Genomic DNA, 27,149 nt, shown 5'->3' on the forward strand with positions numbered 1-27,149 from the left:
TGGCAGATACAAAAGCAAAGGATTCGTGTCTCAGCAGGGAGCTTGTTCCTGTGGATGAATCTTTAGGGAAATCACTAGATGAAACTAGGAGTAGCGACATTTAGATGAAGGAATGAACCTGCCTATCAAAGTTTACAGTAATGTCTGTTTGTAGTTAGCGCTGTGGGTGAGTCCTCAGTTTTTATACAGCTGCCTATACTGCACTCTTTATAGCTTTGTCTTCCTTATAGTCTCAATGGGTAAAACAGAAGAAAAGACCCTGCAATAATATATCTTGGACAATATCAGAACAGAAGTCAAACTGGAGCTAGTGACACATCTATAGTCAGTTTCACCACTCAGACTAGGAGCCATTACTCAGTTTTCCTGCCCTGTGATTGCAAATCCATTCTCCATCTGCCCTATATGCTTTTCCAAACAGGGACCTTCCTGCCTTACTAGTGGACTGCTGTGCACAGTATCAATGCCCAACCCACTTTTTCTAAGGTCAGACCCAGTCTTTATATGAAAATTACATAGACAGAGTAGGATACTAGAAGCAAAAGAAAACTTTTGAAGCAACCTCACAGTCTTCTCACCTTGCCCTCACCCTCCAGACAAGTATTTGCTGCTAGAAAATTTGTTCTGCCTTCAGGAAAAATTCCAGCTTTGCTACTCCTGCCAGGAAGTACATTTACAAGCCCAAGTGAGCAGTATTGTGCTGGTTTTGTTTGGACCCAGACCCAACCTTTTTCTCACTTATAGCCATCCTACCATCCTGTCCCATCCACTCACATCTTCATCCCTTTCCTAATCTCCCTTGGCCTTGCTTCCAAGTCCTGGGGAGGAAAGGCAGACTCTGACACTGGCTGGGACTGTGCAGCAGACATCACTAGTCTGGGAAGTTGCAGAACAAGATGTTACTGCCAATCTATATGACTTAGGAGTAGCCAATAACATGCTGCTGGTGGCACCTGCGCAGAGGTGCTCACCCGGAGCGCACAGAAGGTGTTTGTATGTCATCATGGCTCCGGTCTTGGCAGCTCAGATGAGCCCACCCACATCAACAGAGGGAATACTCCTGTGCTCCAGTACTGTGTGCATTGCCAAGGCTGGCCAAGAAAATTATGTATTACTCCTCGACCATTTCTTTGAGAGCACATCCGCATTAAATAGGGATGGGAAAATCAGTATAGAAATCTGACCATTTTTTCTGTCTGTAGTGAATTCATGAGGCTTAAAAGAGAGAATTAGGAGTTTCCCAAACCATATTGAAAACACACAAAGTCATAATTCTCTTTGACTACCAGAAATAGGCTGAACTTCAGACAGCACTGTACAGAAGCCTCCACTGACTGCCATTTATTTGATTACTTATCTTTTCTCTCAGTGACAAATTTGTGGTATAATGGAACCCTTTGCTCCCCACTTACTCTGAAATAAGTTAGCAAAGGAACAAAGAAAGACAGTGTAGTTGATTAATCAAGTTCATTTATCTGAGATAAGGAAACCTAGAAAAAAATAAAGAACATCATGTAAATAAATGTCACCTTTTTTTCTTTTTTATTTATCCTTTATTTAGTAAAAGCACCCAAAGCTGCATTGTATTAACACAAGTAATAAAGCTTTCATATTTATTCCTACCAGTGCATTTCCAAGTCCAGGTGAAATGCCAGAAATAAGTAATGCTGTCATACCTTGAACACAGGGTGTAGATCACAATGATACATGACTTACAAGTGAAACCCAATGTAATAAAATGAAAACTTGTCGTTTAAAGTGTGAAACCTGTAACTTAAGCAATTGAGGCCATTTCTATTTCCACAAAGTACCATAACAAAAACAGTGCCCGTAGGATAACATACTTCATCATACCTTTTGCTTCACTTTATTGAATACTCCATGTTGGATGTAGAAATTATGGCTAAAAGTGTGTGTTGGCTACAATGCTACAATGAGAATGTGTACCGCTTGTATTACAGAAAGGGGTCATGAAATGTATGGACCTGTCTGCATGTTTAACAAAATGGAACAGCAATACCATAAAACTGTACCACGTGTGAATATTGTAAATGGTTAAGTTATAAAGGCATTCATTCAAAAATCCAAATATTTCAATGAAAAAATGTATATAAAATGTAGTAAAACATAAATTACATTTAAAGGTCTGTACATGATTCATCTCGCAAATAGAAGCACAAAAACAGCACCTTGTACATTATTGCTTATTTTGGTCTTCTAAAGTTCAAAGATCATTTTTACTAAAATGTCGGGAAGAAAACATGGTATCACATGCAATCCAGCAGTAACTGTGGTAAATCAAGTAAGTCTGTAACCCCGCACAAAACCCAACACTTTTAAAATGTAGGAACACACATGTGGAGCCCTTTTCTATACTTGATAACCAATTAAAGATGGATTTATTAAGTTAGTGCACACCTATAATATCCCCTACAATATCCCCATTTTTGGTTAACAGTGTATTAAGGCTGTTTGCTGTTGAAAATACACAGCAGAGAAGGAATACTTTCATCCACAAATGCAGTCAGATGATCTCATTTGGAAGCTTCTGTCAGTCATTCACCCAAACTGATGAAAGAAAACCATCCTTTCTCCTCTCATGTTACTCCACAAGCTGTTGTGGATACTCTAGCTCTATGTGAGTTAAAAATCATTTGGATAAATTCATGGTAGAAAATTCCATCAAAAGCTATTTAACAGAAAAAAATTCCACGTCTGTCTTGGGAAGGCCCTTAGCCACGAATTGCTGGAGGCTGGGGCAATACCCTGGGAAATTTCTGCGAGGGAAATTGCCCTTGCAGTCTGTCCCTTGGCAGGCATTATCGATGGTCTTTCAAGACATGCTACTGGGCTGGACAGACCCATGGTCTGACAGCACAGACAATTTTATGTTCGGTTTCCCCCTTTTCTTCTTATTGTAATACAAACACAGATCATTATTGTCAACTTAGATCTTCAGACTCAAAAAGTAAACAACAATCTTGTGTCCATTACGTCAAAGAGATAAATACTACAAACTAAACTGTCCATCACATCCAGAGCACTTCTTTATGCTTAGAGCAATTCTGCAACCATAGCTGGATTCCTTTTTGTGGTATTGGTTTAAGCATAATTCACTAACATTACACTCATATATCATGATATACATGATGTGCAATGCTACTCTGCAACATGTTGCACAGCAACAGTACATATTTAAAAAGCAGCTTCTCTCAAGAACTGTAGGACAATAAAAAAAATTAAACCCAGCAAGTCTGTACCACCATATTTGAAAAATCTGCTGGTGTCAACGCTCATTAGACCTGGCATGTCATTACTGCTGCACTTTTAAATGGATGTTGCTTTTTTTTTAGTTTTGTTTCTTTGAGTCAGACCAAAATCACTCTATTAAGCCTAAGGATCTACTGTGTCCATACATGGAAGCGACGTGGAATTCTTAGCAATGAGGCCAAATTCCTTATGCTTCTGATTGAATTTCTGCTTCATCCATCTGAAGTGTGTCATTATCACCCAGCAATTCTGTTTCAGGCACAGAGCCCTCTTCCTCCTCCTCCTCCTCCTGGACAGGGTTCTGGGCAATATCTTCCGTTCCATTGTGTGTGTCATCTGTGCCTTCTGACAGCAGAGCAGCCCTGTCAGCCACTGATGCGTTGGAAGGTGCAGTTGTTACATAGCCTGTGCTGGTAGATCCACTCCCGCTGTGGTGGGAGCCTGGTTTGGGAATGATCTGGGGAGGTATTTGCTGAGGAGCCATTTGCATTGGAATTTGGACAGGATAAAAATTTGGCAAGTAAGCACCATAGGCAGGCATTGGCTGGTAACCATTGACAGGAATGTACAGCTGAGGAGGTGGGACCATTGGTCTCATCTGGCCTTTCATTTGTATGAACTGAGGTTGAGGGAAGGCTGGAGTTTTCTGCTTTGGTCCAATGTATCTAGCATTGCTGACATTGCTAACAGGGCTTGTGCTGAGAGAACTTGTTTGTGTGGTGTTGCTTGCCCCAGAAGTTTGCGCTGAGCTGTTGTAATTAGAAAGGTTCCCCCATGTTCTTAGTCTGTTATGTATATCTTTAAATCTTGGTCTTCTGTTGGGAAATTCATTCCAGCACTCCAACATCAAAGTGTATATCCATGTGGGGCAGTCATCGGGACATGGCAAAACTTGTCGGTTCCTGATCATCTCAATGACATCCTGGTTGGAATAACCACAGTAAGGCTGCAGGCCATAGCTGAAAACTTCCCACAACACAACTCCGTATGACCATATATCCGAATCAATAGAAAACTTGCCATACATAATAGCCTCAGGGGACATCCACCGGATAGGAAGAAGGGAATTTCCCATCAGTTTGTAGTAATCAGCAGCATAAACTTCCCTGAAAAGGCCCAAATCAGATATTTTCACATTCAGTTTATCGAACACCAGTATATTTCTAGTGGCCAAGTCCTTGTGAACAACATGGTGGCTAGAAAGATATTCCATTCCTGCAGCTATCTGAGTCACAATGTGAAAAAAGTCTGCTGGTTCCAGGGTGGATTTTACTGTCTTGTCATCATCAGTGCTGCCCACATCCGAATGGGGAGATCTCATCACCAAGAACTCATGGAGATCACTGTGGGAACAATAACTAAATATCATACTTACAGGTTGTTCCTTTGTCACTATTCCCAGCAAACAAACTATGTTTGGGTGCTGTAATCGTGATCTCATCATTGCCTCATGTTTAAATTCTTCCCGAAGAGCCAGTTCTGCTTTGTCTTTAAGTGTCTTAATGGCAACGGCTTGTGTTTGTTCACCTGGTGCTGTACCAAAGAGATGTCCCTTGTAGACTTTTCCAAACCTCTCCTCTCCTAGTTCTTCCATAAATCTCACAGTGGACAGATTAATTTCTTTAAGCTTAGCCTGAAATGAAGAAAAGACAGTCAGTAAAAAAATCACAACGTTTTCTGAGCAACAGGATTTCTTATTAAATAAAATCTCCCAGTGGTTAGATCTCAAAATGGAAGATAAATTGGGCCAAAAGGATTTTTCTGGTTTTTTGTGTATTCACATTAGTATATTGATTTCACAATTAACCTTGACATGAGTTACACTATTATCAGAAGTATAAATTGAATTATACTGCAGGATAATGGATATAATCATTTTTATAAAGGAGTGGCCACACTTCCTGCAAGCTAAATGAATACTGGGTTCAGAGTAAATCTTGCAAGCAATGACATCTATTAACTGCAGCTGTACTTTCCCTGTAGACCAGCCCCGAGCTGTCCAGCGGACGTCTGTCAGAAAAGCAAGGAGGCTGAGGAGGTGGCAGTCTCAGAGTGAACTGAAACATCCTTTCCAGCAGAAAAAGGAACAAAATCTCTCTCCTTCAGCTCTGCTGTAGCAGATAATGCCCTTTCTTCTCTGTTTCACTATAGGAATGGCCCCTGTCCATGGGTAGCAGTGTACAGTACCACTACTGAGGAACCTTGAGCTAGCTTCAATAAAGATGGGGGTGGAATTGAAGAAGACATGAGAAAGAATTTCTCCCTGGTACTTGAAGAAAAAGGTTGCAAACCCAAGAGTGGGAAATCCCAGAGCCCTCCCTCTGCAGCTGGAAGGGAAAGCAAGGCAGTTTGTGATGGTGATGTAATGCGTCTGTCCTGACCAGCATGGGATGGAGGAGTCCCTGAACAATTGAGGTGCAGCTGGCACAGCTCCACACACAGGGCAGCACAGCATGAGGGAGCAGCGGAGGCTGGGAAGATGTCTTAGGTGATTTGGGAACAATTTCTGATTTTAGTGTCCAACAGCCTATAGATTGGGCTGGAAAATTTCCTTCAAATATTCCAATTAACTCACAAAATCATCTCAGTTAGTTACAATTGGTAATATTCATCAAATACTCTTTAGTTTCCTGAACAGATGTTGCCAGCTTCCAAAGTAAGCGTTGTTTTTTAGAGCTAGCATCTTGTAAATGCTGTGATTAAAAATTCAACTTTAGCTCCAAACAGGATTTTAGTGCAGAGATCAATTAGCTGACCCAGAAAATCCTATGCAGGAGCTGACATATGTAGACATGAGTTTGAAGCCATTTTCCTTTCACCATCCTTTGTGATTCACAGCCTTGGAAAGGTGTTGCATGCCACCTCAGCGCCCAACTCACTAATGGAGCAGAACACCGGAGGTCTTGTGCTGAAGGATTAGAACAAGAAACCCTAGGGTGCATCATGATTTAAACAGGCAAACAGGTCGCATCATTACCAGGAGCAAAAATGAGCTGCAACCTGAAGATTGGACCAGAAATAACCACTTTTCCATCCACTGAGACAACAGGCAGAATGGTGATTGATGGGCAAGGACAAATGCCATTAAATACTGTGTACTGAAAGCTGTTGTCCAAGATCAGGATTTCTAGAGACACCTACAAAGTGCAAGACCTGGTTTTCCTTGAAGTAGATGGCCTGCATCCTATGAAAATTAGGTGCCCAACAACATGGCTCAATTTGAACACAGACAACCTGAGATGATGAAAATCATTGCACTTTGAAAACGTGTGGGTCTAAGCAAATTGTGTAACACCTGTTTGTGTTGATTAATGAGTGGCATTTCCATGTCTTGGCTGGGAGATGCCATCAGCTGGCGGCGCTGTGGTGTAGCAGCAGATGCCTTCTGCTTGTTTCTGCACATGCAGACCAGGAAGAAAAGGCAGGCTATCACCAGAGGGATGGCTATGCTGGGAACAAGGATGTAGAGGATTCCCATTTTGCTGTTGTCACGTGGACCTGTCAAGCACAGAAATGTTTACAGTGAGTATACTTACGCTATTTTATAGTAACACAAATGATTATTAATACTATATTTTCAACCAAAGTAGACTATGCCCTGAAAACAGAAGTCACATTACTTTCTCCCCTTTCTTCATAATTTTCCATTACATATTTCAAAAAAGCTTGAATGGACATAGCAATTGGCTGTATGAAGATAACATAAACTAATGAGGATAACATTTAATGCGTGGCCATAACAGCATGGGATTAATTTTACTTTATTTTTGAGACTTCCAGTTGAGGAAACCATAGAATACAGACCAGGGTATCACTGCATTATCCTGTTCAGGGTATAAAAAACAAGTGAGCAGTCTCTATCAAAATATATAAATCAGTGAACTCAATGTGACCCAGAACAACAACGCAGTCTGACCCACTCTCATAGATTCAGCCATTTCATCAACACTTGGCCCATTCTTTACCTCCACTGGTGCTGCTTCTGCCCAGAATACAATAAGTTGCACTTCTCATTGGTAGAAACATTATTTGTTCAGTACTTAATAGAATTGCAGGGCTTTTATGTTAGAGTGAGAATGACATGAAAGAGCCAACAATTCACTTAGGTCTGGAACCTTCCTAAAATATTTTTTCACCTAATTCTTAGAGACTTTAGGAAAGCCTAGTGATGTCAAAAATGTTTGCTGGAACTGCCTGGGATGTTTTCTGTAGTAGTTTTGCTATTTGTGGCAACTGCTTTCATCACAACCACATCCCAGTGTTATCTTTACCCTATGGTACGTGCAATGTAGAAATTTATTATAAATGTCGCAGCAAAAAAGTGAAGTAACTAAAAAATTTCATATTGGTTCTGAGCAGTTTTAGAGATCCATGTAATCCACTTTTATGGCTTCCATGATGTATCTGTATCTTGCTGCAGGAAACATGCTTTTCTTCCTAACAAAGCACAGTATTAACTGTCATATTCAAAGACACTGTCATATCCAAATACCATTACCAACATGTGAATTCTACTATACATGTATACCAACACCAGGGAAATGAGCAGAACAGTACCAATCTATGAGAGCTGTACTTTTCATTTTTACAAAGAGTTGCGCTGTACAGAGGCACTAGCAGCTAGTGTAGGACTTTTCTGATAAGATCATCTGCTTTATGCACTTCAAGCTGCTCTGTTTCTGCACTTGAAATGGTTTCTTTCTAACCAGGCATGGTGCTCTATCTCCCTCTATAGGATCTGAAAATCCTTGCTGCCTGCAAGACGACATACAGAGCAAGAGAATGTACCCTTGAGCAGCATGAGCAAACCAAGCACACACTGGTGATTCCCATGCACAATCTGTCATCTGACAAGTCAAAATACCAACTGCAGCATCATCATTAATTATTACCTCAGACTAAGCCTGCAGTATATAATAAAAAATGTCAGAATATCTTACAAATTCTGTTCTCCAGAAAACATTAAACAATTACAACACAAAACAAAGTTGCTGCAAGTTAAACATATCAAAGTGTAACCCTTCCAAATGAATTGTACTTGTAATAACCAGGAACATTCAAAATTGCACAAGATTCAGAACAGTAGTAGGAGAAAAAAGAAAGAGAATACATACTACAAGAAGGTATGTCACACAGTTCCATGCGTACGTTTTTATTCTTTGTAAAACACCAGGGACCATCCATTTGACCTCCTGGATTTCGACAATATGCATGTCCTCCACCTAGCTCTGGAAACTGTGTGCTTGTCAGATCATGGTTGTGGGGACTCTGTGAGTCCCAGAGTTGGCAAGTGTGGCCTGACTTGGTAACACTGACGGTCCCTCTGTAGTCAGCTCCAGAGCCATTGTAGCACTGATGATCTAAAACACAGGGTTGGGGAAAATGTTAGAAAAATCAAAACAATCAAGGGACACCACGACCAAAACAGTTGCAGTACACAGAACATGTATGCAAACAAGTACTTAAATTTAGGTATCTTGAGATCTAATGAAAGGTATTCACTTTGAAATTTCAGTTCTGTGTATATCTGTACTTTTACATCCAGTTATTTCTGGATTGTGTCCTGGAATGTCTCAGCTCTATGGTACACACATGAGTACTCTCAATTCTGATGGAGATTAAGAAGCATGTATGGACCTTTAGATACAGAACATGATATGTTAAAGTAAATCAGAGATATGAGTTTCCCTTCAGGAAAAGTCCCCAGATATCAAAAATGAAAACTTTTGCTTCTCATAGTCTTCCCATTTTCTTCACACTGCTCACTTGCCATAAAACCACAGAACTAATCTTTTATGTCCACGATTATGCCATGGCTCCTGCTGCTAACTGTGGATTCAGACAATGGATAGTCAGAATAATCTTATTACACATTGTACTTTAGACATCTTTGGTCTCTTCAGGTTTTCCTATTGAACTATGTAGGGGGTTGTGATTAATCGCTATGAAACGGAGCAGTCAGAAACACTGTGTTAATTAGTGACCACAGAACAGCCCTTCTACTTTTGGGTGTAAATACAAATTCATGGATGCAAGATCAGTGTTTTCACTCATCCCATGTGGGCAAAGGAAGATAATTGCACCCCATGTTCAATTTACAGGACTAATATTCCTGGGGGTTCCCATATAGAAAGAATGAACACTGGGTGGTTAGTTCCCTGACAAATCTTCCAGTGATGCTTCAACAAACCATATGAAGTTAATCAATAGGTAAACCAAACTCTTAAATAGGTGTATGGGGAGGCTCACCCAAAAATGCAAGGACTGAGCCACTGGTGGAGGCAACACTCTGAAAATTTGCATCAAATCAGCCAGGTGAACACAAAGTTTTATAGCCCTGGGTGGTTGATATAACACATTCTGCTGCACAAGCAGCATCCTTTAGGCTTCCTTACCATCCTAACTCTATCTTACAACAATGGAAGATTATGGTCAGTATTAACAAGACAAAAGTTCAGCGCTTTCTTTACAAAAAGAATGGCTGATAAAGTATTATCCCTCAGACTCAATCAGAAGAAGCATCAGGCTGTACTTTTTCCCAGTGATGAAACACATAGACTTACATCGGCTCAGTCTCTCCACGGGGATCCCAATTCTTATGCAGTTGGCGGCTTCCAAGGTGTCCGGTCGTGGCAGGTCCTCACACTTAGGCAACTGTAGCTGCATCAAGATGAGGGGGTTTGACCGAGCAATGTTGTACTCCTGCCTACAGAGATCATTCTCCAGAACTTCACATTCATCCCGGCACAGCTCCCGTGGCTTAGGGGTCCGAGAGCGCTCATCACACAGGGGAAACACAAAGTGGCAGAAGGAAGGAATAGCAAACTGCGAGCATTGGTCAGACAAGTGTGTCGAAGTGCCAATCATGGTAAACGCAGCTGCAGAGGAACAAAAATATAGATAAGTATTGATTCATAGCATGAGAAAAAACTTGATTTCATGTCATTTGCCTTGAACATCTTTATTCTTTCTTTAAGGGTCTGGAAGCCCCCTGTGCAACGGGTAAATGAGGTAATTTCTCCTGCAAAGGGGAGTTGACAAACGCAGGAAGAAAACCCGGCATCGCAGTGTCCCTCTGACATCTGCACAGAGCTTGTAGGCCTCAGTTCCCAGAAATTAACCCAATGATTACCATTGCTCAGACTGCAGGCAACTGGCTAATTTTAACTTAAAAGCATCAAAAGCAAAGGCAAGATACACCTGCCAGGTACTGGTATGTATTTCCAAAGTTCCTAATTACATAAAATCTGAACAAGGATTCTTCCTGACTTCTTCTTTCTCAAGACATTTTCATAAATAAATAAGTGTTTTTCAAGTCTTGTCAGGAAAAAGAAGTGTATCATTGATATTTGGGAAGACATGGTTTTAAACAGACATGAGAAGCCTAATAGGCAGCAGCTTTGTGGAAAATTAATGTAATCAGTCTCAGCATGCTGATCACATTAAGATGAATGTCATAATGAGTTAGGAGTGTAATTCTTCCCTTCAGATCTCAGCACCTACACACTAACATTTAGCTCAAAATTTTCTTGCACATTGCAAAGGAAAGACACGTATGTGCGCATCATACATCTGGTGCTGAATCAACCTTTAAAAATGTAGGAACATTCACTCCCTCAGTAAAGCATCACTTATGAGTGAGAGTTGCTAGACTGCATGTTCCACCAACTCACACTGTAAAAAGAGAGGAAATGTCATTCAGCATTCTATTTACAACCTACAAATAAAGTCTTTCTCTCTTGTCTAGGTCTCTCCTTTCAATCGTCTATTTCCTGTGGACACATGTACCACAGTCTCTTCCTGAACACCAAACATGTAACAAGCAGCTGCAATTCTAGCTTTTTAGACTGTTTACACCTTTGCTTATTTTTATTCAAAAATATTGATGCAGGAATACAACTATTTATCAATCACACTGGGAACACTGCATGCAAGCAGACATCAGGCCTCAAAGGATAGTTGTAACATATGCTTGTCAAAAAGACTAAAATGGAAAAAATAAAACTGAAGGACTGAAGTAGTCACTGTCAGTTGTTTGAAACCCCACACTAAGTTTTGTGAAGGCATTGCATTACAGAATCTAGACCATGATGAGAGAAGAGTGCACAATTTACAATTTTATCTTTATTTTGATGGAAGGTTCAAAAGCCAGCATCTCAGGGATTTATATTCTATTTTTTAAACAGATGTTAAACAGCACAGCTGAGACCTTGCTAGCCAAACACATATCCACAGGTCAGGCATCAGGTCTGTGCTCTATTCATTGTTGGCTTCCAGTCTTCCAAGCCACAACTAACAATTTTCTCCAGAAATGTAATTATTTTTTAACCAAATGTTGCTGTTCTCACCCAGTCACATGGCCAGGACCAAAAATTACAAGGGACCATGGAGACAAAGAATATATATTTCTCAGAAGAGTACAGCAGGGAAAAGAAACTCCAGAATGAAAATTCCCCACAGATGTAACCTGGCTAAATGCTCCTGGAGTTGGACAGTAGGTGTCCCCACTTCCCATGCACATTGGAACACACCATCAAAAATTGCAGTTAGGAAGCATGGGCAAAACTATCAGCAAAATCTCAGCAGCAGCTATTCAGCATTTTTCAACTATTTCCTTTACCTGATAAGTTACTGCAATTTCGAAAGTACCTTGTCATATGGGTATAGAACACCCAGTCTTACAATACTTGCTTTATATATAATATGGCTTACAAGAACCAATAATGCAATGAAATCCTCAGGGTACTTTTGCATAGATGTCTGGTACGACCTTCAAAAGTATATAGTTTGAAAATGCTGTGTTTTTAACAGACTGTCATAACTGCCTAGCTAGGCACTGGGCAGCTCTATATGGTAGTTCTCAGCATCTTCCTGAAAGAGAACATTTCCACAGGAATTCTCCTCAACTGCAGAACAGAGAGTTCCAGCACCCTAACTTTGGAAATCTAACAGATATTTGGTAATATCAGGAAACCAGCAGCCAGGTCATCAGTGCCCATGTTGCATATCCCAGAAACAAGTACAGTTCAATCAATAAACATTTTCTGGATAATATCACCGTTTTTTGTTGTTGGGTTTGGTTTTGGTTTTTAGATAACATTACAAAGCTAATTCAGAGAATTACAGATTTAGTCATTTCAGACAGTCAAACGCTTCCATATTGCTGAAAAACATCCAAACAGCATAGAGACTATGTAGCTGGTGAAAAAAGAAAAAAAAAAGTATCAATATGTAATAATAAATAACATAATGGTTAAAGAAGCTGAAGTTACAACAGCGTACAGGAGAAGGGTGGGAGGAGAATGTGTTGTAACAGCACAAGTAAATGTCAGCTCCTGGATTTTACCAGTCCCAGAATCAGGTCACCATTTCAAGAACAGGAAAAAAAAAAGTCTTGGATTTCTGGATTAACAAGGAGTCTTTAAGGTAATGTCTTTAGGGAGTTAGAGCTGAAATGTGAAGTTAAAAATCTTTTTGGCAATTAGTTATGCTGAAGTTGGAGAGTCCATTAGTGAGCTGTATCTGGCCAGATGCAAATCAGCTCCTGCTGGACGGACTTAATTTGCTATACATTATGACAAACAGTCTGCTCTATTCCATGGGTTCATTTTGCTTGCTCTACTTTGTGTACATCAGAGTCACAGCTGCTAAAATCAGCTAGCTGATATCCAGTGAAGAAAACCCATGTTGACATACAGCCCATTAAAAATAATTAAGGTTTTGGATGCATGTTCGCAATTCTGTTCAAAAATTATGTTCAGAGAAAGATTAAACATAGGCAAAGCACAGGAAGGTCAACTCTTGTTTTATATAAATCAATGTGAAATCCAGACTCTGCCAGAATTATGCAAAAAGGAAAGAAGCCCAAGGGAAAGGCCACCATACACTTTTTCAAGAAAATGAAAGATCAGTACTTTTTCACTATATCACAAATCCACTTAAAAAACTCAAAATCTTCTTTTTGAATCCATCATGCAAAAAGCTCCAGTATAAACCAGAAGCTGCTTAAAATTCAGTACTTGGGCATTTTACTTAAGGACATGAAAGAAGCTTTACATATTACCACAGATACTCATCTTCCTTGCTCCAAATTTTACTAGCTGCTCAAGTGGGAAACAGGCTCACTCCCTTGAAACCTTAATATAAAGATGTCTTCACCACTGGTTGACAAAACTAGAAGGATGATAACACTGTTTTTACCAGAATTGCATACTTTTATGAATGTTTCTTTCTCCCTGCTAAAGAGATGTGTAAGCTTACCAGTAATTCGGTTTTCAATTTCCCCTTGCATCTGGAGGGAGTCCACATAAATGGTTCTGTTTCCAATGATTCGTGCACACGCAATTCCCCTATATGGCTGACAGAACCCATCTTCATGGTAATCTTCTCTGCAAAAGACATGTTAGGATTTCATATGCAGATGTCTCTCTGCTGCCAATGGATTTTTACAAAACATATTCTTATAAAAGTGGAAAAACTCAAAATACTGTAAACCTGAAATTGTCCCATTCCCAAGGTGCAGCTTTTTCCTCCAATTCTCTCTTACCTTGGAAGTCTTAATGAGGGACCCTGTATAGAGCTCATTACAGAAAGAAGAAAACAAAATCCAACATTAATTTTAAAAGAATAAACTAATAATGGAATTTGACAGACGAATCTCCTAAAAAAGCCTTTAGACTGAGACAGCAACATAGATCTAGTTACGCATCCCCATGCATTTTTGGCATCCAGCCATACTCCATAAAATTAGGCAGTTTGTTCTCTTCTCCCACTTCTCTTTCCCTCTCTTCATTTCCTGTAGTGGATAGCAGAAGAGATCTTGCCAAGCTTGAATTAAAACATGGAATAAGACTAATCAAGGCTATAATCTCTTTTCATCTTTTCTCTAGTGAAAAACCATGCCAAATTTCTCTTTCAACCTGTATTTCAGTATAGTTTTCAATTCAATGAAGATTTGGGCCTTTCACTCCCTTACACCAACATAAATATTTTGGCACAAAAGCCCTGGCCTAAAGGCTGAGTGGTTCAACACTTCATCCCCAAAGCCCCTGTAAATAATACAGAGCCAATCTGCAGATATAACTCAGAGCACTGAAAAGGGACTTCAGAGTGAGAGCACTCTCAGAGAAAATATCCAGTATGTCATGTGTTTCCTCCAGCATGGCATTGCCTCTGTGCTAGGATTCACTAACCCAATGGATTCACATCATGCCATATACTGCATGATGGACCAAAATAGGTTAAAAAAATCTAAAAAAAATGTGTCTCTAGAGTAGGGCATCTAAAAACTTGATTAGCCTTTGTAACTAAATGGTTCAAAAGTCTGAGATACCTCTCCAACGCCAGCAACGTTTGAAGTATTACTTCAGTGCTCCTCTGCACTTTGTACTTTACTATCTTTGGATATTAACACCTGTTCTGGTCATGTATTTTCCCCATTTCCTTACAAATACCTCCACCCTTTCTTCAGACACCACATGAGCAGGACAAAACTGTCAGCGACTACATGTAAAATTTCATAACTTTAGCTGTGAGAAATCAGCATGAAAACCCTCTGTCTGACAACAGCTAGCTAAAATTGCCTGTGCCTACTGCAGCCCCTCTCACTGACGCCTTACTCTGGTTTAGGAATCTTCTCATTTTTCCTCTGCGGTGTGTCCCTGATAAAGCCACCTCTTCAGGGAAGTGTTACCAACATTTCTTACTCTAAGGCCGTGGAAAATTGGGCAGGACTGTCTGTGCATGTAGCCAAAAGGTGGAATCGGCAATCACCACTTGAGCTGCATCTCTTCCTTGCCTCCCAAAAAGACAACGACTTAACAGGATTCTTGAGAAGTCATGGTTGTAAAGCATATCATGCAGCTGTTATCCAGATATGGCCTTTATTTCCCATCACACTATTATTGTTAAATATTCATAAAGCAACATTTTGTCTACAAACTCTGAAACAAGTTCTACTTCCTCAAAGATACGTAAGCTTCTGATTAGGGTGGGTGAAGTAAAGGAGAAGTCATAGGATCAACTACTCCCTGCAGTGACATTCTTTCATTCTTACAACAAAACCTGTAATTTTGCAACAATTGCATCATGCCTGAAGGGACAAAAATATCAAAGCATTTTGTCTGTGCCTGTTTTATGATCCTTAGCCACCTCAGTAGGAAGCCAGCAATTCCCAAAAGAAGCTGAATGAATATGAAACCTCTATTTGACCTCTTTCTAAAGAGTAAATTCATGCCCCTATCCTGCAGAACAAAGTCTGCAATGTATCTTACTGAAACTGTATCTCACACTTCAGGTCTCAGTTCAGGGTGCTCTTGCCAGTACCAAAATGGAAAAAAAAAAAGCATACTCCAATCAGCATGGGTTTGGTGACAAAAGCAGTGTGATATCTTACTTAGCTCCGTTTATTTATTTCTGTCAAGGACTTTTAAACACAGCTTAGATATTATACATACACACATATGCTCCCCTCTTCCATGTTATAGTCAACTGCTGATTATACTAAACTAGATATGACCATTACCATGGACACAAGCAAAAGTAAACAGTAACCTGATGTCAGTTAACTCTGACAGAAGCACGGCTGTTATTCTACATGCATCTTTGTCAGGTCAGGAAACTCAGTGAATGCGGTTTCACTAGTAGTGGTATTGAGAGAAAAAATTTACATTAGTATTCTTAGGAAAAAAACTGATTTCAGCTGTGGAATTGGCAGCAGTGAGAGTCTCCTGATAGATTATTCTGTCCTTCAGCTATACGTACCCTTGGGACATGGCAAAAAATCTGCAACAAAAAGCAACCTGGGGAGAGTCTGATAGGACAACATAAGAGTGGTATAATATTCAGTTCAAACAGGGGCCCTTGGAACCATGTGTGGCTTTGAATCATGCTCCAAACAACATGCCAGCAATTTAGTTGCTGATCAGAGCATTAATTAAAAGCTGCTGAAAACAGACAGAAATTCTGACTCTTCAATTTCCTGCTGCTTGAGCTGCAACGTCTGCTCTGACCAACAACCCTGGTGAAAGAGAAATCTGACTCCACAAAAGGAACCCAGAAGAGTTCAATTTGTTCCACTTGCAGAAATCTTACAAGCTATCCACCACAAGTACTTTTTTACCTTTGCTCTTTAGTTTGTGCATGTTTCAAGACAGCATTAACGTTTCTCTCCAGTAATTTTCTTCCATTTTTTTAGTATTAATTTTTTTTTTTTACAAAAAGTGTCAAGCATATGCTAAGTGTTGGTCTTTTTTGCACCTTTGCTAGAAGGCTGAATCAAAGCGCACCTGGAAACTGAATTTTCTCAGCACTCAGTTAGAATGGAGGTGAGGTATTCTCTTACTGAGTGAACTCTCCTCCCTGTTACTCGACACATGTTTGACCAGAGTTTGGATTTAAAAATAAAATTGTAAAGAATATGATTAAACAGACCTTCTGTTGACAAAACCCCTATTTCCATACTTCAGGTTCAATGTTATCAGTTTTCCAGACCCACAAGGTGACCCTCTGCCAGAACAATTCAGTTAAGAACTAGGGTTTCTAATCAAAAGCAAAATCAGAAGAACCTACTACCTCAGTCACACATAAATAAAACCAAAATATCGATACTATTTTTATGTACAACATGGAATTTGTACGAGGTCTGGAAACATCTTGACAAACCAAGCACTGATAAGCATTTACAAGTTCTTTATCAGACATGCACTGCAACACTTCATAAAACACAGCCTGCCTTCAGGTTTGTGGGCAGAAGTCCATATGAAATGGAGAATTAACCAAGCAAGCAGTGTAGAAGAAAGATGCAGGTTCAATCATACAGTGCTACTCCTCCCATTGTCAGAAATCATAACTTCCAGGAACATCTGGGTCTATAAAGGTAGAACTGGATGAACCAGGTGCCTCTCAAGAGGAATAAAACCCAGTATGATGAACAGAAATCTCTCTAGAGGGAGGTCATGCAACCCTTCCATAAGATAGCTATCTGCTCTGAAATAAATAAAGAGATTTCTAGATGTCCTGGAAAAAAACATAGTGGACATCACTACCCCCACCCTCTCATTAAGCATTACTTTAATTTCACATATGACACAGAAAGGACACCTAACAAAACGCTACAGAAGGAAACACACTGGCAACAAAGACGCTTTTCTTCATGGAAAATTTTAAATGCAGGAAGAATACGTCTGGGCACAATACACTGCATGCTATCTCTGTAACACCACCTATTGTTTGCCACTGTCACAGCTGAACAGACCAGAGGGCATATGAAACAAAAAAGTCACATTAAAAAATAAAACAACCATGGAAACTCTGCTTAGTACTTAAATCATCTTTGGAAGCACCTGAATTTGATGCGTGTTTTCAGTATGCATTTAGTGCCCTTGAAAGCACAGTAAATGCAGACCTTGTGGTTTTCCTTAGAAATAGAGAAAACACATGAAGCTCTAACTATTTTTAGCAAGGATTCACAAAGGGAATTATGAGAGCAGAACTGAGAGGTACCAGATATTAATTTGCTAGTGAGACACCTTTATTCTGATTGCATACCACAAGTATTACTTGCAAAGACAGCAGAAACTTCTAAGTTAAAACTATTTTTCTGAAAATAGAAGAGGCAAAGCACCATGCACCAGCCATAGAAAGAAACTCAGAAGTTCTTGAGAAAACTCAGAGAGAGTAAGTTTTTCAATTTAATGCATTGAAAAAAAAATCTCATTTAATAACACCCTACCAACCTACCCTAGCAGTCATATGGACAGACATATTCTCAGCCTACACTTTACCAAAGTAAACAACATAAACCAGTTTATAGATTATAATAGGATATTCCAAAGGTTAGCTTTCAAAAAAGTAGTAGCAACTTTGTTAAAGAAAGTTTCCCACAAGCAAACTAAATGGAATTAAAATTTCCTATAAATTTTTCCACAACAAATAAACCTGAAGCTTTGACCCTTTTCCATGCTGTCCAGGGATTAAGCAGCTTTTAATCAAGAACTGTTAAATACTGAGACCTCCCACTAATGTTCCATTACAAACAGAATGGCAAAGCAAGGACAAATGCACAGAAAACCACAGATTATGATAGATGAAGGAAAAGACAAATTATATATGTCAGCCCCATTTGCTATTTTTAGAGAAATAGAACATTTGGTATACAGTTGCTCATTTTGTCAGGATGTCTCAGGATTTCTGATAGTTATAACTTGTAATGTCAGAAGCTGTGTAAAGAGAATGATCATGATGGACAGCAAGATCAGAGGAAAAAGGACAGGCATCATATTTCAGATTATGAGTTCACTTAGCCCAGTGTGTAGCTACTTCATAAATATAAATCACAGAAATTACATGACCTGCAAAACTAAAAGGCAGAACCAAATAAGGGATCTATGTTTAATCAAAGAGAGGCAAATCTCTCTGACTGGGAAGGGCCTTATAAAGGGCTGCAGTAAAAAAAAAAAAGATTTCTGGTTTTTTACAATTTATATATATATATATATTCATGGTTTATTTATACTGAATCCCAAAATCAGAGCACCTTATAATGTTGAGCTACAGTCTTCATAATTCGTTACCCTTACTCTTGATGTGTATCATATCATATCATATCATATCATATCGTTGGGAAGCAAAGCCTACTCACAAGAGGATCACTTTTCAATGGCTAAAATGATTTTACATCCCCAAATACTCCCTCCCCCAACAGGCCACAGATGAGATTTGAGAGAAAAGAAACATACTACCCTTGTTATGTGCCATATCACATCTATAAGATTTGCCTCCTTTCAAAAACAGTGACTATACCTTAATGTTACCATAAAAAAATATTTGGTACCTTCTGGCCAGATTTGTATATTTGCCTTCAAGAAAATATCAAATATAGTACTCAATTTCTTGTTTCACCATGAAGTAAAATATTTCAAGAAATGCTGTCTTTTAAGCAATGGGCTTTAAAATTGCTCATTCTCATAGGCCTCTTATTGTCACAGATCATCAATGGAAATTTTACTACTGACATTCAAGGCAATAGAATTGAGGTGTAAATATTTGAGGGAGAAAAAGAACATAATTTTTCTAGAAAATATGGTTTGAACTATTACTATCCATTGAAGGGCTGTGCTAATGCCAGGTGCTTCTGACATCAGCCATAACACAGGCCAGAAATTCAGTAACACACACAAAGAGGTTTTTGGTTTTAGTGTAGTTTCAAAAACCCAGGTGTACAGGAAAACCTCAAAAAAATCCCAAACCCACAAACCATAAAACACCCAAACTCCACACATGCACATTTGTGCCCTTCCTGCTGCAGCCAAGAAACTAATGGGTGGCAGGGACAACTCAACTGCTGCCCTGGGCCCTTGCCTGAATGGAGGCTACCCTGCACCCACATCATGGGAGAAGGGCACAGGCTTGCTGCCCTACCTGTATCCATCCTCTGAACAAACAGTTTCATCCTCTGACCAAAGGTTTCTGCAAATAACCCACCTTTCCGGCACTTAAAATAATTGTTTGCACATCTTCGCCTGCGTCTAAAGATCAGTGCTCCTGGGATATCAGGAAATCCATACCGATGTACTTAACTCCTCAAAGAGGAGCTTAGAATACAAAATACTTTAGAACACAGTAAAACTTTTCCTTTGCACTAAAGGAATGTAAGAAATACTATCAGAAAAGAAGGGGAGCTAAATGTTAAAAGTAAAAAGCTACAGGCAGAGGAATTTGTATAAATAGTCATAGCTCAGTTGAAGTCAATGGACCTAAGACAATTTACACTCACAATGGATATGGCCCATGACTTCTGTTACCAGATGCTTATTGAGTGCAACAACAGACCCAAAAAGAAAGATTCCCTTTACATTTAGCATACAACATGGACAAACATTTTGTCCTTTTTATCTGAAAAGTAATACATCACAGAATCCCTTAAAGAATTTACTGAAAGTTCCAATTAGTGAACAGAACAATTGTGTTGCATTTGATTTGGATTTTTATCTAATAGTTATTAAAAAATACAGTGTGAACTGAAACTTCATATTCAATGCTTAAAATCAGTAAAAAATAACAGTTGATTTTTATACTACTGGTTCTATTAGATTATGGATTTTTTCATATTAATCATAGGACCCGAGAGAGCATTTTAAGCCAATTTATAGCTACTTAAAGCTACTAATTGAAATGTCATCAGTAAAAACACAGCTACAAATGAAACTAGTGTTTGTGACAAACTGAAGAGAAGATGTTTGTCAAAGACCAACTTGTAAACTTTTAAACAACCTAATATGTAGGCCACTGAAAATATTGCCAAAATGGATTATGAACTCAATATTTTTAAAGACAAAACTCAGATTCCAAGGTCTGTCTCTAAAATATAGTCCAAATAATGTTTTAAACATATATTCTAATGTTACTATGGAAGGAGGAGTCTTTTGCTGCTAAATATTTAAAAATCATTTAAAGACAAGAAAGGGAGAGAATGTCAATAGGGTTTAATCACAGGCCTTCACTGACTCATGACCCAAATTGGTGTCCTTAGCAGGCATTGCCTTAAGTGAGTGTCAGCACTCTTAGCTGAGCTGTGTCCTTGATAAAAGATACTATGATCAATTATTTAAGTGGATAAAACCAAAGGAAAATGGTGTTGCCTTCCTTTCTTTCACACACTCATCCACTATTTTTCCTACAACATGAAAAACAGCCCTCACAGGCAAACAAATACAAGAGAAAGAAACACATGAAACGGTGGCAGGTTACTCATTAGATAACTCTGCATGCTGCTGTGGTTTCTTGGTATCATTATCTACAGGTATTTATTATTGCTTTCCATCTTTAGAAAAGTTTTCAGTGTACCAAAAAATGTTGTAGTTCCCGAGTACAGCACATACAGAAGTATAGACATAGATGGCAGGGTTGCTTTTACTACAATAACCTGGATAAAACAGTCAAGGAAGCAAAACTAAACAAGGACATCAATGTTCTGAATTTCTGTAAGAAATAGAGGATTGTCCTTGGCTGTATAACCAGCCACAATCCTCTTGATTATCACATGGAACTTCAAACAGATGATCTAATATTCTGCCAGCAACATTCTTCCTTCTGCCTACAAACTCTCTCTTTTAGTTAACTCAAAGGACATTTTTGTGAATTCTCCCTCTGCTTTCATAGGTGTTAGCATGTTGGGATGAAATTTTGAAATCACACGAGTCAGCTGGCAATCCAGGGAAGGCTGCAGATCTGTTTTGCTGAGTGTCAGGTACTTTTAACAGAAACATTTCTGTTACAACCACGGTTAGTAAAAATTTGAAAAGAAAAACCTTCAGAAAACTAATTTCAACACATGGGAACACGAACCTGGCCATGCAGCATTCCACCTTCTCACTCACCAAAGAAGCCATTATGAGACTTCTTCCCCACCCCTTTTTTTCAAGGCATGTTATCCCCCTCAATGTGTTATGACTGTCTAATAAATTGTCTTTCTCTGACATCTGCAAGGAAGGTGAGCAGGGCCAACAGACCCTCTCTGAAGAGCCTCTAACAAGCAGCTCCCTCTTCCCTCTGCTGACAGAGGAAATCAAAATTCTTAGCTGTTATCCATCTGCATCCTGCCATGCTACCCTGAGCGAGCGAGTACACATAGGTAAGCACCTAAAAGGTCTTAGAAAAGTCCACCAGCTGAAAATGTCCTAAGTGCTGCTGTATCAGGCAGCAAAAAAAAAAACCCAGCAGGACCATCCTGGGCAGCTCAGAGAGGGCTCCAGCAACGGGGCTGCTCATGCCTTGGGGCCAGTGCAGGGGACCAGGCAGCTCCACCTGGGCTTCAGCAAAGGATGGATGTGACTGGGGAGGCAGAGCTAACAGATCATGTCAGCTATGAGGGAAGATGGGAAAACCATGCAGGAGAAGGAGAAAAGAACTTTGATGTCTGTGGTGCTGAGAGAGTGGGGGAAGGGATATCTGACCACACCAAATGGGGGTGGTCTGGGAGTTGGGGTCCCTTCTCACACTGTGAATGAGTGAGAGAAGGGCAGCCCACCCGCCACCAGGACACTCTGACCTTGTCTGGCGTGATTCTCACCCCACTCTCTAAATGCCACCAGAGATAAGCTCAATATGGTAATTTTTTTCTTTTAAAAACTCATTTACATTTTCAGGTGGACCTTAATGCATTGTGATTTACGTACAGAAGCAGATTTTATGCACAAACAAGAATTTTTTACTATACTATAGTTCAGTTGATTTACATCCACTGATACACATATATATTGAGAGAGATATATATATTGAGATATAGATATAGATATAAATTATATATATAAAGAAGACAGATAGGAAGTAGAAAGTCTTGGGAGAAAAGATTGTGCAAGCATGACTGAAAATTTCAAGTTATAAAAATCCAAAGAAGAGGCAAGGTTAAAAGAAGGACAAAGGAATAATTTAAAAAATAATAAAAAACTAAATATAATGGAAATGTCTTAAAGCTTTTCATTTTGGTTGTTTTTTTCTTTTTCTGTTATAATTTTGAATGATGAGGAATATAAGCTTTCTACAAAGTACTTCCTGCCTTTTTATAAGAGGGTAAAAAGTTAGAACATTTTTGTAAAAAGAAAAAAAGTCAAAAGTCATTATTAAATGTTTTAAGTGTCCATGCCATTAAAAATGTGATCATTTCTGGAAGAATATGAGCACATGAAAAAGTGAAAATAACTGTACTGTCATAATTTTTTTCTTCTTTCTTCTGTTTTTTTTTTAAACAGAACAAAGATGGCTTTTCTATTTCAGTTACCACAGAGATTACATATCTGATAGCAGAGAGCTTTGTAAAACAGCTAAAATGATCACAGCATCAGCTATAAAGTGGCTATATAATTATATGTAGAAATGTGCATCTTCAAAGTCTTTTGCAGAACACTTGCATTCAAACTACAGAAACATCAAGTATTTAAGAACATATAATACTGAAGTGTCAGTTTTTCAGTCTTAAGGAAAAAATAGCATATTCTATCTATTTGCAAAAGTTGACATCTTTTAAATTATGTCTTTAAAAACATCTAAGTGACAATATGAAATATTTGTTAAATTCTCTGCTACTTTTTACAGATGCAATATGAAATCATTCTAGGCAATGTTGCAGAAAGTTAGAGCTTGTGAATACTTCCCAATCTTACAATTATTATACTTTCCCTTTGGTAAGACTTATTTGAGATTAAATTTTCCACAGTCCAATGAGATTTTTTGCCTTTTAAATTTGGTTACTTTTAGGGAAATTGTCAGATTCTCCACAAAATAATGCCAGGGAATTTTTTAATATTTTATTTCTCTTTGGAAAAAAATTAATTAAAACCCCAAACACAACCACTACTAGTAGAAGGAGCAGCCACTTGGTTGTGGTGCTGTCACACTGTCTTGCTGTTGAGCAGACACATGAGACATGGAACAGACCTTTGTCTCTTCCCATGAAAAACTGCCTGAATTTGTCCAGCCTTTATGTAATTTCCACCTAAATGCACTCACAGCCCAGTCTACGAGGACAACTGCTATTCTCCACACTGTGTCTACCGCAGGCTTTGCACCCTCTGTGCGTGACATGAGAAAACTGCTTGGCACCCATGGTTGTCTCCTAAGGTCAACTGAGGTGTTGGCTTGAGGAGATGGCGTTGGGGCCAGGAGCAAAGGGGCTGTGGAAGGGGAATGAAAAGTCAGGGCAGGGATGCATACCATGGCTACCACCAGGGGAGAACACGTCTTCCTCAAATCCAGAGCAAAATTTCTGTGTCTTGCCATTTCTGTCTGTTAATGGATGAGTAAGGATGTGTCTCCTCTTCTGGAGACAGCCGTATTATTAGTGTTATCCACTTGTCATCTGGCTCCAATGGCCAAGGTCTGGCTAGCATGCCTAAGGAATCCAGAATTCATCAAATAATTTTGGTGTGTCATCATAACTTCACATAATAGGTTTGTTGGTTTTTTCCAAATTAGGAAAATTAGCTTTTTCTCCACAGGAAATTCTATGACAGTTTCAAGAAAGGCCTCTAGAATTCTCAAAAATTAAAAATAAACAGACACACGTCTGCTTTAGCCACTGGAAGAGGATGGAAATGAACAAACTTTGGCTCTGTAGCTTGCCTTTTCTGGAGCTGGGGTAAGAGTACCCTGAGTCGCCCAAAAATGCTGGGAGGCTGGGGTGCTCATCCAGCCTTGATGTAATCCCAAAGGTAACATCCCCCTTGCATTTCTTCCTTTGTACTTAAAGTTACTTACTGAATGTTTGTCAGACTGTATTTTAAAGACCCCTCTCCTCTTTTTCTTTTGTTTTTTCCTGTGTATAAACAATTAATCCTGACTGTCACATTTTTCCATTTAAATCTTTCTGCATTTAAATCTTTCTGCATTATAATAGTGGATGCCGGCTACATGGTTCTGCAAGCAAAATATCTCATATTCTGAAGTCAGAATTAATTTATTTTCAGATGCCATACCCGTGATGCTATGCAAACATCATTAGCTTGATACTCTGTGAGTAGCAATTGTGCCGACACCACAGATCTGTAAATTAATGTAATTGGGTTTAACATTAATAAACTGTTCCCAAATCAAAACATGTGGCAAACTCAATTAGGAGAACAAATGCTTCCCCAAGTTTAGTATTTCAGCATTTAGTTCTTAATGCTTAAAAAGTGAGATCCTGTATATACTGATATACCTGTCAGTCTGAACCACAGAGTATATAAAGAATGATCACTCACAGCACATTCTCGATGGACTGTCTGAATCCTGACACTACTGGTTTTGTGTTACATTTTCACTTTTCTCTCTATTCCTCCACCCTATTAAGAAAATATGCAAGTAAACTTCATTGCACACTGAGATTGTCTTTTCTACATTAATTACCAAGTGCAGTGTAAAAATGTTAATTTGCAGCTATCTACAAATGAGTATCACCACAGCAGCTCCAACCTGAAAAGTGACTACAGCTTCAGCTCTGCAACATGACACATCTACAAGCATGCCTTAGCTCTAAGATTCAAATTCCTGCATAATTTAGCAGATATTTGAGCTGAGAGTATGTCTTTATGTAATGTAGCATTTTACAGTTGGACTCAATGAACTTCAGGGTCTTTTCCTACGTAAATGACTCTATGGCTGGGAAGCAGCCCTGCAAAAGGGATCTGGGGGTGCTGGCTGGCAGCAGCTCGGGGTGAGCCAGCAGCGTGTGCCCGCGCAGCCAGGAGGGCAGACCCCATCCCGGGGTGCAGCAGACACAGCAGCACCAGCTGGGATTGGGATCATCCTGCTGGATTCAGCCCTGGTGCGGCCTCACCCTGAGTCCTGTGTGCAGCGCTGGGCCCCACACTCTGAGGAGGGTGGGAAGAAGGTCTGGAATGGTCCAGAGGAGGACAGCAGAGCTGGTGGAAGGGCTGGAAGATATGTACCGTGAAGAGCGGCTAAGATTTTTGGATTTGGCTGCTTTTGGAGAGAAGGAGGCTGACGGGTGAGCTCGCTGCTCTCTATGGCTTCCTGAGAAGGGGAGGAGGGGGAAGTGCTGGTCTCTTCTCCCTGGGTTTCAGCTACAGGGCATGTGAGAATGGCTCAAAGCTGCATCAGGGAGGTTCTAAATGGACATCAGGAAACATTTCCTTACCAAGAGGGTGGTCAAACTTAAACAGGCTCTCTAAAGAGGTGGTCAGTGCCCTGTGCCTGTCAGTGCCTTAAAAGGAGGCATTTGAACAATAGCCTTAAAAATGGCCTTTAACTTTTGTCAACTGAGTGATCAGGAAGCTGGAATAAATGATCATTGTAGGTACCAGCCAACTGGAGCTACTGTATTTTATTGTGCTGTATTGCACTGTATTATACTTTATTGTACTGTATTTTATATTATTCTTTTCTATTCTATCCTCTACTAGTTAAGATTAAGCTTTCTGAGGAATATGAGAAACTGCTGACAACACATGCTTCTTGCAACACTACTTTTATAGTAGCAGTACCTCAAATACTTCAGACTTTAGACTTAACAAAGCAATACTGATTTAAAAGAACAGATTTTCTTAATGAATTTTCTTTTGCCTTCTCAAAAAACAATTTCCCTCATCACTGTTAATGCTATTTAGTTTTGAATAGAAGTGTTCAAATATTATTGGTTCATACCATCTGTTTGACTTTTTCTCAAGTACGCTAGATTAGCTGCATCTAGGCTTTTTGGCTCTTTCAAACTGAAATAGAGAACATAATAATACAAAAGTAGGGAAAAATCTAACCATAAAGCCATAAAAAATGAAAGGATGATTTATGGTGTGGTGTTCCAGCATTATCTCATTTTGTTAAATTACCTACTTTTCATTAGAATAGTGTTCCTTTATCTTTGTGCCTAACTACAACATTCACCCTTTCCTTGTATGCACTTAGAGGCTATTCAGCATCCTAAGGAACTCTAATTAAACTCAATGTGGCATCAAATGCCTACAGGAAGTCTCAGGGACATATAACTGTCCTTTTGTAAGACATACAATAAATACTTTGAAAGCCATTTAAGCTACTGAACAAATGAGAGTAGGGGAGGGATAGGGGGAAGAAGTAAAATCTAAACACACTAAAGATTGCTGGTTGTATCCGGGATGTCCAACAGCTGCACTAGCTACTTGCCAAAACCCCAAGGGCCATTACTACTTTGCATATCAATTTACATATATCCTTAAAGGGAATAACGAGTGTTTAACTTTGCTTGCAACTTCTTTGGTAGTTTAATACAAACTGTTTTTCTGAGCTGCTAAAACCTAAGGACCTGCTGCCAATCTGGAATTTGCTGGAAGAGGGTGTGTTGGGGTCACACATTTCCAAAGAGCCGTAAACTGGCTCTTTGCCGTGTATTGCGCGGCTTATGAGTCACA

At 39.3% G+C, this 27,149-nt stretch overlaps 1 protein-coding gene across 1 annotated transcript in view; it reads right to left on the reverse strand.

The window, feature by feature from the left end:
- Positions 1-1,610: 1,610 nt before the first annotated feature.
- ROR2 (receptor tyrosine kinase like orphan receptor 2) overlaps positions 1,611-27,149 on the reverse strand; it is a 139,084-nt gene continuing 113,545 nt past the window's right edge. Inside the window, exons 5-9 of the mRNA XM_084224912.1 lie at positions 13,531-13,658; positions 9,834-10,148; positions 8,385-8,630; positions 6,566-6,768; positions 1,611-4,903 (exon numbers count right to left, since the gene is read on the reverse strand). Coding sequence (XP_084081038.1) covers positions 3,458-4,903; positions 6,566-6,768; positions 8,385-8,630; positions 9,834-10,148; positions 13,531-13,658 — 2,338 coding nt within the window. The 3' untranslated portion in view covers positions 1,611-3,457. The remainder of the gene's footprint in view (positions 4,904-6,565; positions 6,769-8,384; positions 8,631-9,833; positions 10,149-13,530; positions 13,659-27,149) is intronic.

This window comes from Fringilla coelebs, assembly GCF_963513975.1.
Source record: "Fringilla coelebs genome assembly, chromosome: Z".
Lineage (NCBI taxonomy): Eukaryota > Metazoa > Chordata > Aves > Passeriformes > Fringillidae > Fringilla > Fringilla coelebs.